The sequence below is a fragment of the Phyllobates terribilis genome, unplaced genomic scaffold (assembly GCF_046119375.1).
Source record: "Phyllobates terribilis strain yellow unplaced genomic scaffold, ASM4611937v1 Scaffold_11__3_contigs__length_659146591, whole genome shotgun sequence".
Taxonomy (NCBI): domain Eukaryota; kingdom Metazoa; phylum Chordata; class Amphibia; order Anura; family Dendrobatidae; genus Phyllobates; species Phyllobates terribilis.
The window spans coordinates 503828827-503850050 of record NW_027362771.1 but is presented as its reverse complement, the minus strand read 5'-3'; the positions used below and the strand labels follow the sequence as shown (position 1 = coordinate 503850050).

General features: G+C 45.3%; 1 protein-coding gene across 1 annotated transcript in view; it reads left to right on the top strand.

Moving 5' to 3' along the window:
* SLC4A5 (solute carrier family 4 member 5) overlaps positions 1–21224 on the top strand; it is a 126685-nt gene that overhangs the window by 19676 nt on the left and 85785 nt on the right. Inside the window, exon 2 of the mRNA XM_073653579.1 lies at positions 963–1092. Within this exon, the coding sequence (XP_073509680.1) occupies positions 963–1092 (130 nt within the window). The remainder of the gene's footprint in view (positions 1–962; positions 1093–21224) is intronic.

Sequence of the window (21224 nt, the reverse complement as noted above, 5' to 3'; positions counted from 1 at the left end):
GCAGAATCTGGGACGGTTGAGGACTATGGTATCTTCCTGGCATAGGAATCTTTATGCCAGGTCCTAGTTTCTACTCTGCACCCTCCATGCCTCTGAACATGATGTATCATTAATCATCAAGGTCTAATAAGTTATTGGTGAATCCACCCATAAAGAATAAAACTTAGTTGTAAGTGACTTGCTCCAAAGTCGCCTTGAAATAGGGTATTCAGGACTGCTGAACCCTTTGGGTCCATTATTTTGTTAGAGCCCTTGCCCACTAAAAGATTACTTAGTACTCTGGTGGGCAAATAACTAATGTTCTTTTAGTGGGAGAGGGCTCAACTAAATATCAATTCTTGATAGCATACTAGTAGCACAATGCATTGGCACTATATGAAGGTGCTGTTAGCACTGATATGGGGCATTATAGCTGGTAATGTTATGGAGTATTGTGCCTGTGTCTGTAATGGTGGCAGTGTTGCAAGAAGTCTTAATGGGTTGTTTATATGGGGCAAAGTGGATTGTTGTTCTCCTTACACTATGGGTAGAAAAGATAAGGTAAGCTATGGAACCCAAAGAAAGGCCACTGGAAAAATGCTAAGATGTACTTTTATCCCCGTTTCAGATTGACAAAGGTGAAGAGGTCTAGTTACTTATGTGGGTAATGGTGGTGTGATATGGCAACTTCTTGGGTGTTATTTTTCTTTAATAAGCAACCCTTTATTTTGTGCTCTTACAAAAGAGTTCATATAACTTTAAAATATCACTCTAGGGTTTCAACATGGTGAAAACTTTTGGAATCTCCCCGTTGGATACCCTACCATAAAGACAATCCTTATCCATTATCCGAACGATAAGATGAATGATATTTTCTTGTATAATAATCCTGTTATGATTTCAGATCACATTGCAATAACTGATAATTCACAGAACAAGTCCATGGATTTTATGTTCTAATGATCAATGCATGTCACCCTTAGTGTCCCCGGCGGCTGAACGTCTGCGATATATTCTGGGAGAAGATGATGAAGTGCCAAATCCCACGTTATTTACAGAGATGGACACTCTGCAGCATGATGGTGATGAGCTGGAGTGGAAGGAAACTGCAAGGTAGTTCTCTATACACTATATCTATATCACCAATTCTAGAGAATTTACTGTCCCCTGGGCTGCCATTGCAATGACATGGACATACTGTATTTGAAGTACGATAGTATACAGTATACATTGAGGCCTTCATCATTCCACAGTTTGTAGGTATACATGAGGCTCTCCTGGGAATGTGGCCTAGATGTTGGGTGCTATTACACATCATCTATTTTGGTGGGACATGTTGGACTATATTAGGTATATAGAGTGTTTCAACATTCCCTTGATGGCAGATGTCAGGGGGAAATGGTATGAAGCATGTTTGATTTCAGTATGTCTGATCCTTTCTTCTTTCGAGAGATAAGCCCTATCAAAATGGAGACTTTGGTGAGTCTAGCATGCATGTACAAGTGCTTCTCACTAAATTAGAATATCATCAAAAAGTTAATTTATTTCAGTTTTTCAATACAAAAAGTGAAACTCATATATTATATAGAGTCATTACAAACAGATTGATTTATTTTTTATTTCTGTTAATGTTGATGATTATGGCTTACAGCCAATGAAAACACAAAAGTCATTATCTCAGTAAATGAGAATAATTAACAAAAAACACCCGCAAAGGCTTCCTAAGCGTTTAAAAAGGTCCCTTAGTCTGTTTCAGTAGGCTCCACAATCATGGGGAAGACCGCTGACTTGACAGATGTCCAGAAGGCAGTCATTGACACACTCCACAAGAAGGGTAAGCCACAGAAGGTCATTGCTCAATGGTTTTCCGCAGCCACCCACAAAGATGGCCACACACTTTACCTCATCTTCACCCGCTTCTGTTCCCTATCTAACCTTTCCAACTCACCTCTCCCTCTATCTGACCACAATCTACTCACATTCTCTTCCCTCTCCTCCCCAGGTGCACAGTCCCCACTGCACAAACTTGCATACCCTCGCAGAAATCTCAAACACCTCGACCTACACTCACTCTCTGAATCCCTTCTCCCTCTTACAGACATAAGTTCCTTACAAGATGCAGATGCTGCTGCTTTATATAACACCACGACAGCTGCAGCCCTCAATTCGGTTGCCCCACTCACACATACCAAAGCTCGCACAATCAACAGACAACCATGGCATACCAGCCTGACCAAAGAACTGAGACGGGCCTTCAGGGTTGCTGAGCGGAGATAGAAAAAGTTCCACTCCAATGAGCATTTCATCGCATTCAAACAGTCCCTCACTACTTTCAAGTCCACGCTCACTGCAGCAAGACAAACCTACTTCTCATCTCTCATATCCTCCCTGTCACACAACCTTAAACAGCTATTCAATACTTTCAATTCTCTCCTCCATCCCCCAGTGCCTCCTCCTCTCCTCTCATCTCACTTTGCCTCATTCTTCAAGCAGAAGACTGATAGCATCAGACAAAGCTTTTGCCTAAAGTCCCCACAGCCCCTCCTCATATCTACTCAATCCTTCTCCTCCAAAACCAGCTTCTCCGCCATTACGGAAGATCAACTTTCCTACTTACTCTCCAAGTCACACCTCACCACCTGTGAACTTGACCCTATCCCATCCCACCTCATCCCTAACCTTACTACAGTCTTCAGCCCAACCCAAACCCACCTCTTCAACCTGTCACTAACAACTAGTGTCTTCCCCTCATGCTTCAAACATGCCAAGATCACAACTATCCTCAAAAAACCCTCCCCTGACCCATCCTCTCTGACTAGCTATCGCTCCATATCACTTCTCCCCTATGCCTCAAAACTACTCGAACTACACATCTATTTTGAACTGTCCTCCCACCTCTCCTCTTGCTCCCTCTTTGACCACTTACAATCTGGCTTCTGACTGCACCATTCTACTGAAACTGCCCTGACTAAAGTCACTAACGACCTACTGACCACCAAATCCAAGCGACACTCTTCTGTCCTCCTCCCCCTGGACCTGTCATCTGCCTTTGACACAGTGGACCATTCTCTCTTACTACAGACTTTCTCATCTCTTGGTATCGAAGACTTGACCCTATTTTGGATCTCTTCATACTTAACAGACCAGACAATCAGTGTCTCCCTCATCTCGCCCCCTATCTATCTGTCGGTGTCCCCTAAGGTTCAGTCCTAGGACCCCTGCTCTTCTGTATCTACACCTTCGGCCAGGGAAAGCTCATAGAGTCCCACTGCTTTCAGTATCATTTCTATGCTGACGACACACAGATTTACCTCTCTGGGCCTCATATCACCATTTTACTAACTAGAATTACGCACACTGTCTGCCCGCTATGTCATCCTTTTTCTCTGCTAGATTTCTAAAACTTAACATGGATAAAACAGAATTCATCATCTTTCCCCATCTCACTCAGCCCCCCCATCTGACCTGTCCATCAAAATCAATGTCTGTCCACTTTCCCCAGTCCCACAAGTTCGCTGCCTCGGGGTAACCTGGACTCTAACCTCTCCATCAACCACATATCCAAGCCCTTTCCACTTCCTGCTGACTCCAACTCAATAACATCTCCCGGATCCGCACATTCCTCAACCACAAATCTGCAAAAACACTAGTGCACGCCCTCATCATCTCCCGCCTCGACTACTGAAACCTCCTGCTCTGTGGCTTCCCCTCTAACACTCTCGCACCCCCCAATATATCCTAAACTCTGCTGCCTGACTAATCCACCTTGTTCCCCCGCTATTCTCCGGCCTCTCATCTCTGTCAAACGCTTCACTGGCTCCCCGTTGCCCAGAGACTCCAGTGCAAAAACCTAACCATGGCATACAAAGCCATTCACAACCTGTCTCCTCCATATATCTCTGACCTAGTCTCCCGGTACACACCTACACGCAAACTACGATCCTCACAAGATCTCCTTCTCTACTCCCCTCTTATCTCCTCTTTCCACAATCACATACAAGATTTCTCCCATGCATCCCCCCTACTCTGCAACTCTCTACCCCAAAGCATCAGACTCTCGCCTACCTTGGAAACCTTCAAAAGGAACCTGAAGACCCACCTCTTCCGACAAGCCTACAACCTGCAGTAACCATCGCTCCACCACACCGCTGCACGACCAGCTCTACCCTCACCTACTGTATCCTCACCCATCCCTTGCAGACTGTGAGCTCTTGCAGGCAGGATCCTCTCTCCTCCTGTACCAGTTTACCGCTGCGTTTTTGTTCAAGATATTTGTAATTGTTTTTGCTATGGATGCACCCTTCTTCACATGTAAAGCGCTATAGAACTAATGGCGCTATAATAATAAATAATAATAATAATTGCTAAAGAAGCTGGCTGTTCACAGAGTGATCCAAGCATATTAATGGAAAGTTGAGTTGAAGGAAAAAGTGTGGTAGAAAAAGGTGCACAAGCAACTGGGATAACTGCAGCCTTGAAAGGATTGTTAAGAAAAGGCCATTCAAAAATTTGGGGGAGATTCACAAGGAGTGGACTGCTGCTGGAGTCATTGCTTCAAGAGCCACCACACACAGATGTATCCAGGACATGGGCTACAAGTGTCACATTACTTGTGTCAAGCCACTCATGACCAATAGACAACGCCAGAAGCGTCTTACCTGGGCCAAGAAGAAAAAGACCTGGACTGATGCTCAGTGGTCCAAGGAGTTGTTTTCAGATGTAAGTATATTTTGCATTTCATTTGGAAATCAAGGTCCCAAGTCTGGAGGAAGAGTGGAGAGGCCACAATTCAAGTAGAGGTCTAGTGTGAAGTTTCCACAATCAGTGATGGTTTGGGGAGCCATGTCATCTGCTGGTGTAGGTCCACTGTGTTTTATCAAGACCAAAGTCAGCGCAGCCGTCTACCAGGAAATTTTAGAGCACTTCATGCTTCCCTCTGCCGACAAGCTTTTTGGAGATGGAAATTTCATTTTCAGCAGGACTTGTCACCTGTCCACACTGCCAAAAGTACCAATACCTGGTTTATAAACAACAGTATCACTGTGCTTGATTGGCCAGCAAACTCGCCTGACATTAACCCCATAGAGAATCTATGGGGTATTGTCAAGAGGAAGATGAGAGACCCCAGACCCAACAATGCTGACAAGCTGAAGCCTGCTATCAAAGCAACCTGGTCTTCTATAACACCTCAGCAGTGCCACAGGCTGATCACCTCCATGCCACGCCGCATTGATGCAGTAATTGATGCAAAAGGAGCCCGACCAAGTATTGAGGGCATTTACTGAACATACATTTCAGTAGGACAATATTCCGGATTTTAAAAACATTTTTCAAGTTGTTGTTATAAAGTATTCTAATTTACTGAGATAATGACTTTTGTGTTTTCATTGGCTGTAAGCCATAATCACCAACATTAACAGAAATAAACACTTGAAATAGATCACTCTGTTTGTAATGACTCTATATAATATATGAGTTTCACTTTTTCTATTGAAGAACTGAAATAAATTAACTTTTTGATGATATTCTAATTTAGTGAAAAGCACTTGTATACGGGGATAGTAATTGTCAGGAGGAAAAGTTGTCATCGTAACAAGCATTGAGCCAACAGCTATCTAAGATGTGTGGAATGAATTTTCACCTTTGTTTGTTTACCCCAGTCCACCCTTATGCCCCTGGGATCCTGTCTGCTAGTTATGGATTTCAGGTGCTGTCCAGTGAGGTCTGTTGTGTGTCCCACTGCCCCCCTTAGCCCTACGCCTGTGCTGCCAGTGTGAGCATGTCAGCTGTGTTCCTTTATGCCTGCTCCCCTTGCCCTTGTGGTACATTTTGTCGGGGGCAACAGGGAGACAATTTGTGGTTACACCATGGTCCTAGTAACTTGTGCTGGGTCACTATGGAGGCAGGCAGACCGCATCATACTGTGCTGTAACGACATGTACACTGTGCTCTACTGCCCACGTGTCCCTGAAGTCCTGCCTTTTCCACATTATTCTTCCTCTGACTTTTATCTGCGACAGTGACAAATAGAGCAAGATTATGAATTATGTCCCATTCCACCATAACAACCACGAGCAATTGTTGTAGAGATAGAAAGGTTATGATCTTTATAGTTGGCACTCCATCGGTTATTACCGCTCCACTTTCTCGACTGTTCCACAGAAAGTGTGCCCTCTCCTCAAAAAAACCCTTTAACATAGTCCCTCGGCATGCTACTCTTGGTCTATGCATACACCAGGAAGGCCATTTATTTTACCTCTGGATATGTGGGATGTAGGATGGCCCCTTTAGCCACTGGGATCCAAAACAACTGCCCTGTTACCCTGGTAGTTACACCCTTGAGAAGTGGGAGCTATTTACTGTTAAATGAAATACTTTATGTGTACATGATATCAGGCACAGACTGGCCCACAGTGGGACTGGTAAATCCTCCGGTAGGCCTCTATGCAGAAGTGGGCCCCCAACCCCCTCATTCTACATGAGTAGTCCTTGGCACAGAACACTTGATGCACTGTATGCATATAGAGGCAGACTACAGCATCTTATCGTTTATTATTATTATTATTATTATTATTATTATATAGATGCATAAGCTGATATGACAAAATAGAGCAGTAGCAGACCACTCAATATCCACACTCCATCTTGCAGCCTCTTGTTGTTGCTTAAAGGAGTTATCGAGGACTAATATTAGGGCCTATCAGTAGCATAGGTCCTCAATATCAGGCCAATTGGAGTCTGACTGATCAGTTGTTCCCGTTGCCCAAAGTGCACACTATACTGAGCCAGAACAGTACGGCCGTGTATACTGTGCAATGGCTGTTCCTAGGTACTGCAGTTCCGCAAATTAAAGTGAATAGGAGCTGAACTTCCTTAACCCAAAATGGCCATTACACCGCTTACAGAGCTGTGCTATTCTGGTTCTGTACACTGTACAGCTGCCACCAGACTTGCTAATGACTCAGGAGTTCAGTTTTTTATTAAAACTGCTGTCGAATTACAATTACAACACCGATCCTTTAGTTAGTACCAGTGTTGTCTGCCATCAGCTTACCACTCTCTCCCTACTTAATGGAAGTAAACGCTTGGCTGAGCCGAGAGTCGATGTGTATTGGAAGTTATTGGAAAAGATTGATGTCGGCTGAACCAGCTAATGGCCAACTATTATCTAAGGTGTAGGGTACGGATTGTAGTGATAATCATTACACATAGTTCCCATCATCTGACCTCCAAACCATGGGACATTTAAGGCCAAAGTTCTGATCCCTGAGTCAATCAGTGTTGGGACTTAAAATGTCCCACAGACACTCCAGGAAAACTCCAAAAACATGAACCATGTGTTTTATCGTTCTGAATAAAAGTTTCACATTATGTTTCCACCTCCTTCTGAAGCTGAGAAAAACGAGATTTAGACAAAACCTCAACAAAACCTAATTTTACATACTTATATAGCGCCATTATTTTGTGGCACCCCGGGGTCCGGTTGCCACAGTGGCATTGCCTCCCTCACAAGAGGTGATGCCATGCCTGGAAGCAAGCAGGGGTCCCCTAGTCAGGTATACCAGCATACAACACTTTCCTGGCTCCAGACCAGCAAGGGGAGCTCCTCCCCTTAGCAACTGGAATATGGAGGCGGGGTTAGTTAGAGTTAGTGAGAGGAGATGAAGTCAGGACAGCGAAGAGGAAAGACCTGGGGAGTGGAGCTGCACGGCAGCTCACCCCAGAGAGGAGCGTAGAAGAACTGGACACCGGAATCCGAGGTTGTGGGGCACTGAAGGCCCAGCAGCAGAAATTGGAGGGCAGAAGACTGCAGGTCTCATGGCCCCATCAGACGCCCGGAGGCTCAGCAGCACATAGGGCCCAGCACCGCCACGTGGGAGCGACACTCCAGAAAGACCCGAGCTGCCTGCCATATGGGTGAGCACAGAGATGTTTTACTCAGGGACGAGGGCCACAGCACAGCTATAAGCAGCAGGGCCAAAGAGATTAGCGCAAAGGGAGGGCCTACAACATCATCTGGCGAGGTGGATTCCCAATTTGCTTCCAGGCCGCCCGGACCTCTACTACAAGCTAGTACCCGTGCCCCGGTCTGCCTAACCACCGCAAATAAAGATAAGAGGAAACCGCCATTAAGTTGTGGACTGGTTATTATCTGTGCCATCCCCTGCACTACGCTGCACAGCAACATCTATAACATCACCATTTCCTGCCCTGGAGCTAAGCTCTGCCTGTGGAGAGCTGTCCCAACTCTGCTGTATCACCATCAGCTCCAGAGGATCTGCACCGCAGCGGCAGCTCCATATAGCCGCATACCACAGGTGGCGTCACGAACATTAAACTATAAAAACTATAATCCCCTTTTATTGACCGTCCTGGGTCACGGACCGGGTCACTGCCACTGTGACATCCCCTGCACCGACCGGCCCGGCACCGAGTACCCCACGGCCCAGGGGGCGCGTCAACTTGGCGTCACGAACAGGATTAACGAAGCCTGGTATAATCGGGTACAGGGTGCCATAGACTTTACTGAACTGAGTCATCACGTCATTTGCCGTCCGCCGAGGGGAAGCAGGAGGCCCCGATCTGGAACCGCCGGGTAAGTGATCCTTCCCACCTGCAGAGCAGCATACTGGCACGTCAGCAGAAACCCAGGACCTGGCTGAGGTTCACTAGGGGGGAGGAAGATGCCCAACCTGGGAGAGGATTCGGCCGCGGGCACAGCCGCCACTGTAATGCCGTTATCAATGCCATATATACCAAGGGCGGCGTGGTTGCCCCAGTACTCAGGGGAGTCGCACACCCTGACCGACTTTGAGGAGAGGCTGCGCAGTTTGTTTAAAGTGTACCCCCTGTCTGAGGAGCAAAAATTCAGCATCCTCATAGGCCAGCTAATTGGTGCAGCCCAGAGAGAGGTGAAGTCCTGGCCGGGCAGAGACAAAGGTACTGTTAAGGAAATACTGGCCCAGTTGAAAGATACCTTTGACACACACACCGCGGAAGAAATTATAATGAAGTTCTACAGGTGCAAACAAAGGGTGCCGGACAGTGTACGGGACTATGCTCTAAACCTGCAGGAGGCGCTGTGGGCCATTAAAAAGGTAGACCCCGACAGTGTGCGAGATGAGGACAGATTGCTAACTGAGCAGTTTATTGAGGGACTCCTGTCTAACACTCACCGGACACAGTTGCGCATTATGGCTCTGCAAAACCCTGATCTGGACTTTGCACAATTTAAAGACCGAGCCATCCGGGTGCTACGAGAACCAACCCCAGGTGGCACTGCATCCCTCCGGCGTCCAGCTATCACCTACCACCAGGAGGTGGCGTCCTTTTCCCCAGCACCTGTGGAGGCTGACGCGCGGACCCTAAATAATGACCTGTCTGCAGACCTACGCCTTCAGGTCCAGGAGCTGACCAAAAGTGTGGCTACACTAACCAAAACTGTGCAGGCCATGCAAGTGTCTCCAAAGGAAAAGATCCAGCTGGCTTCCAGTCCAGATGAAGTCCAGTGGCGACGACAGAGAAGAATTCCACCAACCAGAAGGAGGAACAGCGATTGCTACGACCAGGATGGACAACCCATCTGCCGCCGCTGTCACAAGGCGGGGCACTACGCAAGATTCTGTAATTTAAACGAGGAACCCCTGGGGCAGAGGGCCAACCCCGAGGAGTAAGATGACCAGGCCCACAAAGCTGGAGAGACAAGTACTTGGGAGGACGACCGGTCCTACCTGTCGTGCTTGATGGCATCCCGATGAACGCACTGATGGACACTGGGTCCCAGGTGACAACGATGCCATATATCCTTTATAAACAATACTGGACTGATTCAGACATTACTCGCGAGGTGACCATAAAAGTTGGCCGAGTAGAATTGCCATCACAAGGAATGATTATTGTTGATATAGATCGCCGAGAAAGTCATCCTATGATAACTATAGGCACCAATGTGATAGAGAATTGTCTTGGGGAAATTATTCTTTTGTTGCAACAGGTCGCAGAGACTGCCAGTTCCAGTCAGCAGCGAGTTCTGCAGAAGAAAATCAGAGCCCTGATGAAAAGGCAACAGGTAGAGCTGTCTGGAGGAGAAGTTACATAGTTACATAGTTTATAAGTTGGCAGTGTCAGAATGAGTGATCCATTCCCCATTGCAATGCCCCCTAGGAGTGAAATGTTAATATGGTGTCGGGCAGCAATCGGTCTCAGGGGTCAAGATTATCAGGCCCTGGTAGAACCCGTGTACTCTAATAGTAGGCCCACCATCTTGACAGCCAGGGAGGTAGTCAATGTCCGCAAGGGGAGAGTACCGATACGCATCCTGAATTGTGGGGAGAAGGGGTCCATTTACCCCGGTATGCTACCCTTGCTAAGCTATTCACTGTCAGTAACAACGCAATAAAGACAGTGGAACCCTTGCCTCCATCCAAACCGGCAGAGGATAATGGCTCCAAGGGGCAGATGGAGGATTTGTGTCAGAAGCTACAAGTGGGCACTGACTCCACCCCTTTGCACCAAAAGCATAGAGTATACCGGGTGGTCCAAGAATATGAGCGAGTCTTCAGCAAACACCCACTAGATTTTGGGCAGGTAAAAGGGGTCCAACATCACATCCCCACAGGAGATCATCCGCCTATTAAAGAGAGGTACCGGCCTGTACCCCCAGCTCACTATCAATGTGCCAAAGGAATGTTACGGGAGATGAAGGAGGTAGGGGTGATCAGAGATAGTTGTAGCCCCTGGGCAGCTCCATTAGTTCTCTTTAGAAAGAAAGATGGTACAATGAAGATGTGTGTTGATTACAGGCAGATTAACCGCATTACACATAAGGATGCCTACCCATTACCCAGGATTGAGGAATCATTAGCAGCATTGAGATCAGCTAACTATTTCTCCACTTTGGATTTCACCAGTGGGTACTGGCAGGTTCCTGTGGCAGAGGCGGACAGAGAAAATGCCACGTCTGCAATACCAATGGCAATGGGCCTCAGCGAGTTCAACTGCATGCCATTTGGGCTCTGCAACGCCCCGGGAACCTTCCAGCGGTTAATGGAGTGTTGCCTAGGACACAAAAACTTCAAAACCGTCCTGCTGTACCTAGACGATGTAATCGTATACTCAAAGACATATGAAGACCACCTGGAGCACCTGGCCGAGGTGTTCGAAGCCCTATCTGGTTATGGCCTGAAAGTAAAGCCGTCCAAGTGCCACCTGTTAAAGCCCAAGGTGCAGTACCTAGGTCATGTAGTAAGCGCCGAAGGTGTAGCACCAGACCCTGAAAAAGTCACTGTGATCAAGGACGGGCCAAGATCCTCCACTATCAAGGAAGTGCGGCAGTTCCTCGGGCTCGTAGGCTACTACAGGAGATTCATCAAGGGTTTCACCAAGATAGTGGCACCCATACAGGACCTCTTAGTGGGCCAGTCCAAGAAGGCCAATAACCCGAAACCTCCGTTCAAATGGGGTAAACCAGAAGACGATTCTTTCACTCGACTGAAAATGGCTCTTACTGGAGACGAAATCCTGGCCTACCCCGACTATGGCCAACCCTTTGTACTTCATACGGATGCCAGAAACGTGGGATTGGAAGCGGTGCTGTCCCAGGTACAGCAGGGCAGAGAGAGAGTGATTGCCTATGCCAGCAGGAAGCTCCGTCCTATGGAAAGGAACCCCGACAACTATAGTTCCTTCAAGTTGGAGTTTTTAGCCATAGTCTGGGCTGTAACAGAGCGCTTCAAGCACTACCTCGCCTCCTCCAGATTTACAATCTTCACAGACAACAACCCGCTGACGCACCTGGAGACTGCGAATCTTGGTGCCCTAGAGCAACGATGGATGGCCCGACAGTCTAGCTATGAGTTTACCATCAAGTATCAGATGGAGCATAAAAACACTAATGCTGATACGCTGTCCAGGATGCCCAACTTGCCAGATGGGGGAGAAGGCCCGGAAGATCTGAAGGAGATAGAGCTACCTGTTTTCCATCGTCACAGGGTGATCCAGTGCTCCCACTGTGTGAGGGACAAGCGCTCCACCAACAGTGAGGCCACGTTCAACCCATTGTCCCACCGTGGATGGGCAGAGACGCAGGATAGCGACCTGGCTGTCCGCCTGGTAAAGGAGTTGCTGACACAAGCTGATTCGCAGCCTGATCCAGATGCTCCACAGGAGGCCCAACAGTTGTGGAAGGAGAATGGCAAACTGTTCATCTACGAGGGAAAGCTGTGTCGAAGAAGTATCAACTCCCGGACACACAAACTGGTTTGGCAGGTGGTAGTCCCGAGGCGGGATACGCCAATGGTCTTAGAAGCATACCATGATGGAGCAGGACACTTTGGGTGGAAGAAGTTGGAAGTCCTGCTACGTGAGCGATTCTACTGGGTTGGCATGAGGAAAACAATCGAGAGATGGTGTCAAGAATGTGGTCCATGCAACCTGAGATGGAAAGACCGGGACAGCCAGAGGGCTCCCCTGCAGCCCATAATTACCAAACAACCACTTGAACTGGTAGTCTTGGACCATGTGAAGCTAGCCCCAAGCCGGTCAGGCTATGTCTACTCTCTCACCATAGTAGAACACTACTCCAGGTTCTTGGTTGTAGTGCTAGTGGAAGATCAGATGGCTCAGACGGCAGCCAAAGCTTTTCAACAACACTTTTGTCGCCCGCACAGTTACCCTGAACGAGTGCTAACCGACCATGATCCAGCCTTTGAAGCAGAAGTGTGTCAAGAATTCTGTAACTTGTACGGCAAGAAAATAAGGATGACGCCGTATCATCCCCAGACCAATGGGTTGTGCGAGAAAATGAACCAGGTGGTAATAGACCTGTTGAAGACGTTGCCCCTTGAAGAACGTAGCCTGTGGCCTGAGAAGTTACCAGATTTGGTGGACCTAAATAACCACATCCCGGTGAACTCCACCAACTGTACACCCGCTTACCTGATGAAAGAAAGACCTGGCAAGTTACCCATTGACTTAGACAGGGAGTCTTAACACCAGAGACGACATCACCAGATGCAGATTAGGATACAGAACGGCAGCAACAATACCGCAAGGTGCAAGAATGTGTGGAGAGAAGTTTGTCCCAGATGAGACAGAAGCAGGAGAAAACTTACAATCAGCACGCACCTGCAGTTCCCTTGTCACCTGGAGAACAGGTACTCAAGAGAAAGAGACGAGTCCATAAATTAGATGATCAGTGGGAGGTTGAGCCATACACCGTCCTACCCTCGAATTACAATAACACCAAAGTGTGCCTCATCAGTAAAGATGGAGGGGAAACTTCAGCGGCAGTCTCAAGACACCACCTGAAGATATGCCCTGAACAGGTGAAACACAAAGAAGAAGACGAAGACAGCCCTCAGCCCATAGAAAACGTGGAGGAAATCGTCCAGACAGTCCTTGGAGCATTTCGCCAGTCTTGGACGCAGGTGAACAGAGCAATTGTGGTACCGGTCCTGACCTTTCTCCAAGCTGCCTCACCAGAAGCTACAGAGGCTCCAGAACAGCAGAGAGACAAATCGGCCCCAGAGACAGATGCTTCATCAGGAGCAGATCAGGAGAATCTACCCTCTGCTAGCAGTGAACCTGTCGTACTCAGGGTGAGCCAAAGAATTCGTAGGAGATTACCCAGCCTACCGGTGTTACCAGCCAAATTTCAATTATCCGGAAAAAGACAATCCCCGGATTGTGGCTTAAAGACTAAGCGCCGCAGTGACTGCTATAAATTTTTGGTTGGGTTTTTTGTAATTTTTGACTTTGTAAACTATTTGTAATGTGAATTGTTATTATTGTTGATTGTTAATTCAAAAAGGTATCCTCAGTCCGGGAGTACTGAATTTAACTAGAGGAGAATGTGGCACCCAAGGGGTCCGGTTGCAACAGTGGCATTGCCTCCCTCACAAGAGGTGATGCCATGCCTGGAAGCAAGCAAGGGTCCCCTAGTCAGGTATACTAGCATGCAACACTTTCCTGGCTCCAGACCAGCAAGGGGAGCTCCTCCCCTTAGCAACTTGAATCTGGAGGCAGGGTTAGTTAGAGTTAGTGAGAGGAGTTGAAGTCAGGACAGCGAAGAGGAAAGACCTGGGGAGTGGAGCTGCACAGCAGCTCACCCCAGAGAGGAGCATAGAAGAACCGGACACCGGAGTCCGAGGTTGTGGGGCACTGAAGGCCCAGCAACAGAAACCGGAGGGCAGGAGACTGCAGGTCTCCTGGCCCCACCAGACGCCCGGAGGCTCAGCAGCACATAGGGCCCAGCACCGCCACGTGGGAGCGACACTCCAGGAAGGCCCGAGCTGCCTGCCATACGGGTGAGCACAGAGATGTTTTACTCAGGGATGAGGGCCACAGCATAACTATAAGCAGCAGGGCCAAAGAGATTAGCGCAAAGGGAAGGCCTCCAACATCACCTGGTGAGGTGGATTCCCAACTTGCTTCCAGGCCGCCCGGACCTCTACTACAAGCTAGTACCCGTGCCCCGGTCTGCCTAACCACCGCAAGTAAAGATAAGAGGAAACCGCCATTAAGTTGTGGACTGGTTATTATCTGCGCCATCCCCTGCACTACACTGCACAGCAACATCTATAACATCACCATTTCCTGCCCTGGAGCTAAGCTCTGCCTGTGGAGAGCTGTCCCAACTCAGCTGCGTCACCACCAGCTCCAGAGGATCTGCACCGCAGCGGCGGCTCCATATAGCATACCACAGGTGGCGTCACGAACATTAAACTATAAAAACTATAATCTCCTTTTATTGACCGCCCTGGGTCACGGACCGGGTCACTGCCACTGTGACATCCCTGGCACCGAGTACCCCACGGCCCAGGGGGTGTGTCAATTTCTTAACTGATTTCCAGATATTTTCATCACTGTTCCCATTGGGCTCACAATTTAGATCCCCTATCAGCATGTCTTTGGCAAAGTCTGCAGCTTTGGACTCCATTTGTCCTTTTTCCCCCACTCTGCCTGACTTTTATGTTCGAAGCACTAGTGCAGTAGACTACGCTATTGTGTCCGGCATAAAAGACTCACCAAACGTATGTTGCCCAATAATATTTTTGACATTTGCCGCCATTGCATAGTTGGCATCCTCATGGGCAATTATTGTTTTAAAGCTTCGGAGGTTCTCTATCATTAAATTTTAATTGACCTAATGTATATTTTTACTTCTGACCATGCTAAATTGATTGATGATTGATGTTATCGCTGCAATTATGTCATTTAAATTGTTATTGGAAAAGCATCGGGAAAATCTTTTATGGGAAAATGAAGGGATTCATTTTGCTAATGTGAGCATATTAATATTGCCACCTTCATAGTCATATTTTTTGGCCTTTGTGGGTAAAAATCTGAAGAAACGAGGTTTAGAGCTTTTAATTTAGACAGTATCAGCATTTAGGGTTGTTTTAATTACTGGTGTGTAATCATGGAAGGAGTGACATCAGTAAGTAATATGTGTCAACCTGAAACAAATTAGCGCACTAATGAAACAACCGCATGCATTCTTATTAGGAGAGCACAAACAAATCCCGCTTTAAAGTCTAATGAAAGAATTACATGAGCCCGGAGAAATGAAACTTATTAAAGTGAGGCGATTAACAAGTCAGAAGCTAAAATCCACAAGGAATTTTCTCTCTAGGCCACATATCCACATAGGGCCTTATTGTGCTCACATAGTCCTTCGACAATCCCACCCAATGCCGGACAAAAATAAACTTACCTATTGAACTACATTCATATTATTATATTTCCCATAAGTATATGGCTTCACTTTTTTTCACCTCTAGTCAAAGCAAAGATAACATGTGGGGTCAATAGCCAATTCCATCATCTTGAGCCACGGGGGTAGGATTAAGTGTCAGGTGGTGTGCAGGATAGGCATCAACCAGGGCAAGTTAGTAAAACCAATTATCACATGGCTATAAAATTGGAGTGAGCCTATAAAACCATGTATTACCGTAATCTCTCCATTTGCATCCAGATAATAGGAATTTTGGAAAAAAAAGATAATCTACTAAGAATTTTGATATCTCAGAGTTACCTATCATATCATTCTTTACATGATAGGTACTACCCAAAATATGTAGCAAATCGTTGGGGGTCTGGTTCCTGTGAACCCCATCGATTGCTCAAAAAGCCACTCTGGTGTGCTCTACTTGGAGTAAGGGCTCCTAGACTTTCTATTAAAGCTCACAGATTCAGCATGAGTAGCACGCAACAGAGCAACTTTTTAAGTGATTGGTGGGGATCTCAAGACTTGGAGCCTGGATTTGCTAGACACTAGGTAATACTTTTCAGGAAAAAAAGTATTTTACATGATAGGTACTCTTTAAGACCGGGTCACAGGACCCCCACCGATTATTCAAAAAGCTGCTCAATAGCTCTCAGAGATTCAGAGCAACTTTTTAAGTGATCAGTGGGGATTGCAAGACCTGGAACCTGGATCTTCTACACGTTAGGTATAACTTTCATTAAAAAAATAATTTACATGATAGGTACTCCTTAAAGCTGGGTTCAGATGAGCATATTAAAAATTGTCCATTGGTCATCTACAAGGAAAAAAAAGCAAAGGATTTTTCTCCAGTATTATTCATTACGACCGTTTTTCATACCATATGTCATCCGAATGTCCATTTTTTGCATTCGATTTAATATTCGCAATTTTAAAAAAAAGAATAAAAAGCCTAATTTTGTTTCTTAGGTGTTTTTTGCTATGGATCCATTAAAAACAAATGCCATAAGGGTGGTGACTGTATGGCATCCATATTTTGTGCACATATTCAATTCTAAGGGTGAGTCTCTGCAGAAAAACGGAAAGGACTAGCGAATGCTGCGGTTTTTTTGCACAACTACTTGGTTTGTGTGGAGAAAAACTAGTCCATTCACTTTGCCAAAAAGAGCCGCTTGCCGGGGTAGAGAGTAGACAGATTTGGAGCTATCGGTTGGGTACTATGCTAGCTTGATTTTAAAGAGGGGTTGCTTTATGATCTAACCCCTTAAACTTTGGATAGTTACTTTTTATTAGAAGGGTCTCCAAAGGTAAGCTCAGGAGTATTTTATTGCTCAAAACTTTTAAAAATCAGATGTAATCTGCCAAAAAACTTTACACAAGTGATTGATCTTCAGGGAAAATAAAGAATTGAAATCTGAAATAGGTATCTTTTGATATTTCACAAAAGTCCTTTTTCCTGTAGTCTGGTGTGTAGCTTCCACACTCTTCCTCCTCATCTATTGTAAGGCTACTCACTCGTAAAGATGAGGATGGCAAGCAATGCAGGCCTGAAAGGTTAAGGAAGCTTAGGATTACGAGGCTTGTTTGATTGTACATCTGCTTAACAATAATTTTTTTCTAAGAAAATCAAACTCTTAAGAGAGTTTCTTAAAGCCTCCCCTTGTTTTAGCTGTAATCCATAATACAAGTCATGCAACTTTTAGTAAATGAAGGAAGAGGAAAACAAACTGAGCAGGATTAGCTTAGTGGGCAGAAACGTAACATATGAACATTCTTTGGTTTCTCGTTTTTTGTAATTTACCAGGCTTAGAATAAGTCCACAATGCGTCTGTACAATTAGCTGAATGTATACAATGGAAAAACTCAGATCATACATGTTAATGTTTTCAGTAGCCCCATTCACCAGATGGAGGCCAAAAGAATGACCTTTAAATCTCTCCATGTTTCGGCATAAAAGACATTGGAAGGGGAGAACAAGCAATCATAATCATCATGGGGTAGTTTCCAGGATGGGGAAGAGATGCATTAACATTAGCCCACTTTGGTGTAGGGACTAGGGATGAGCGGACCCGTGGATGTTTGGGTTCTGGTGCTCGACCTGAACTTTATTCCAAAGTTCAATTCGAGTTCCAGAACTGTACCCAAACTTGAATCAGAACCTGAACCATATTGAAAACAATGGGGACCCAAACTTGTGAGCCGGAAAATTCTCTACCTCTCAGACTTCCCCTGGAACTCCGAACATTGCAATGGACTTCCGGGAGAAGTCGGTGTTTGGCATTTAGCGCCGGACACTAACTCATCTCTAATAGGGACCCATTTTCAATTCATTAGACCCTCAAATTGTAATATTAATTTGTTTATTTCAGTAACATAGGACCTACTGATTGGTTATATCTATCCCAATATTTACTAGAGAAATGCCTACTATGGCTGGAACTTCCTGCCCGTCACATGCACCACGGATCGACCCTGCCTCTGGCCATGTATATTGAATGCACTGATGGCCCAGATCCAAGAACATTGTAAGCCGAGAATATTGTAATCTAAGGCCATTGTTATTTGTAGCCATCGATTTATACTACAAGGCCTGCTATCCCCACAAAGACGTCAGCTTTCTGCTGCATGCATGATGAATAAAGGAAAGGTCTAAAGGAAAGGGTTGTTTTACATATTCCAATGAAGATCACATGTAGACTTGTTAATGTATTTTATTCACATAATAGTATGACAAAAGGTTTGGACATCTTATTGCCATGTCACTCTGCCAATTATGTGACACACAAATCTTTTGATGGGAGAGAATTTATGAACTGCAAAACAAAATAGGTTATCGAAAAGACCACAAGTATCTTTGGAAAATAATATATAGGGAAGACTGTGAGTTCAGAAGAAGAGTGAGAAGCACATTGGGGACATCACTAATTCCAGTGATACACCTATTGCTCGGCATGTGATCAATGCCCATGAGGGGAATACTCTTAATGGGCACTGATGTTGTGAAATCACCTAGAAGAGGTGGAGATTTGGACTAGAAATTTCTAAAAAAAAGAAGCATGGTGGATATTTACTTCAGTGTCAACAGATGGCCTTAATTATAGCTGCTTCATATAGGCCAGTGGCCATCATGAAGTCCACTTATCGTTCCCGTCCCTTCTTCTCTCACCAGCTACTCTTCTAGTAAGACATATTATTGTTTCCTCCATGATCTGGCCCAATTCAGTCATATTTTTGGTCTGGTCCCTCTATGGTTCTCTGCATAAAATATGTTCCTTATTATACTTATCCATGCCACCATCTATAGCTGCGCTAGATATAGTCCAGCATGTATTATCTGCTGTTCCTATATAGTGCTGATATGCGGTACTTTGTACGCTGACGTTACTAATGTGATATAGTTGAACAACGCACTGCTCCTCTTTATATCCTATTGCTTCTAGATGTGTTTTATACGACTACCATTACTGCTCTGTGTCTGGCTCAGCAGATCAGAATCTACTGAGTAATGGCTCTTTGTATATTGATATCACTATGGCGACACTTTTGCAAATCACACTGCTCTTCTCCCGAGTCCGGCTGTATAGAGCTATGATTCTAATTCCAGTTCACATCTGACATCATATACTAAAAGTGAGAAAGTGGTGCTCATAGTCCCGTGTTCAAACACTCCCTCGCTGCTAGTGAGACACGCACCATTCTTATGCTGCTCAGTATGTACCACCATGCTGAGTTACTGATTCCTCATATTGTTTATTAATTTTGCTGAGATGCGTTAGATCGAGAGGTGGGGGTTATTCCGCCTAAGTTAGTACTACACTTGGGTACTGCCCATTTCAGGGCGAGAGTCTTTCCAGGACCACAACAAGGGTAGTGTTAGGAATCAGCACTGTCATGCTTACCCCACAAGTGATGACCTGGTTCTATGGTGCACTATTATCAATTTTATATTGACTTATATGGATCTCATACCAGTTTTTTGGTGACAGTATTACCAGGTTTGGTTTGGGCAAATTACTGTATACTAAGACTCATAGACTATTTTACTATTTCATTACTAAAACTTCATATAATCCAGTTGTTGGAGAGCATTAACTGGATTTTCGCCTGTATTACTATGTGTAGTGTGGAACAAGTACAGTATATGGACCATTTGAACTTACTATTCACTTACTTCTATAGCTCATAGGCATTTTAGCAGATTCAATATCGCATCATATTCTATGCCATCAGTTACAGTGTATGAACCCCCTTTTTTAGAGATATGTCAGCAAACTTTAATATAATCATTAAAAGTCAAATTTTAATAGTTTGCCTCCTTAAAAAAGCACTCCCATCAAAGTTTTTATCCTCTTAATATATTGCAGTCATTATATTATATACAGTGCTGGCCAAAGGTATTGGCACCCCTGCAATTCTGTCAGATAATACTCAGTTTCTTCCTGAAAATGATTGCAATCACAAATTCTTTGGTATTATTCTCTTCATTTAATTTGTCTTCAATGAAAAAAAACACAAAAAGAATTGTCCTAAAGCCAAATTGGATATAATTCCACACTAAACCTAAAAAAGGGGGTGGACAAAAGTATTGGCACCCTTTGAAAAATCATGTGATGCTTCTCTAATTCGTGTAATTAACAGCACCTGTAACTTACCTGTGGCACCTAACAGGTGTTGGCAATAACTAAATCACACTTGCAGCCAGTTAACATGGATTAAAGTTGACTCAACCTCTGTCCTGTGTCCTTGTGTGTACCACATTGAGCATGGAGAAAAGAAGGAAGACCAAAGAACTATCTGAGGACTTGAGAAACCAAATTGTGAGGAAGCATGAGCAATCTCAAGGCTACAAGTCCATCTCCAAAGACCTGAATGTTCCTGTGTCTTCCGTGCGCAGTGTCATCAAGAAGTTTAAAGCCCATGGCACTGTGGCTTACCTCCCTAGATGTGGACGGAAAAGAAAAATTGACAAGAGATTTCAACGCAAGATTGTGCGGATGGTGGATAAAGAACCTCGACTAACATCCAAACAAGTTCAAGCTGCCCTGCAGTCCGAGGGTAAAACAGTGTCAACCCGTACTATCCGTCGACGTCTGAATAAAAAGGGACTGTATGGTAGGACACCCAGGAAGACCCCACTTTTTACCCCGAGACATAAAAAAGCCAGGCTGGAGTTTGCCAAAACTTACCTGAGAAAGTCTAAAAAGTTTTGGAAGAATGTTCTCTGGTCAGATGAGACAAAAGTAGAGCTTTTTGGGAAAAAGCATCAACATAGAGTGTACAGGAAAAAAAAGAGGCATTCAAAGAAAAGAACATGGTCCCTACAGTCAAACATGACGGAGGTTCCCTGATGTTTTGGGGTTGCTTTGCTGCCTCTGGCACTGGACTGCTTGATCGTGTGCATGGCATTATGAAGTCTGAAGACTACCAACAAATTTTGCAGCATAATGTAGGGCCCAGTGTGAGAAAGCTGTGTCTCCCTCAGAGGTCATGGGTCTTCCAGCAGGACAATGACCAAAAA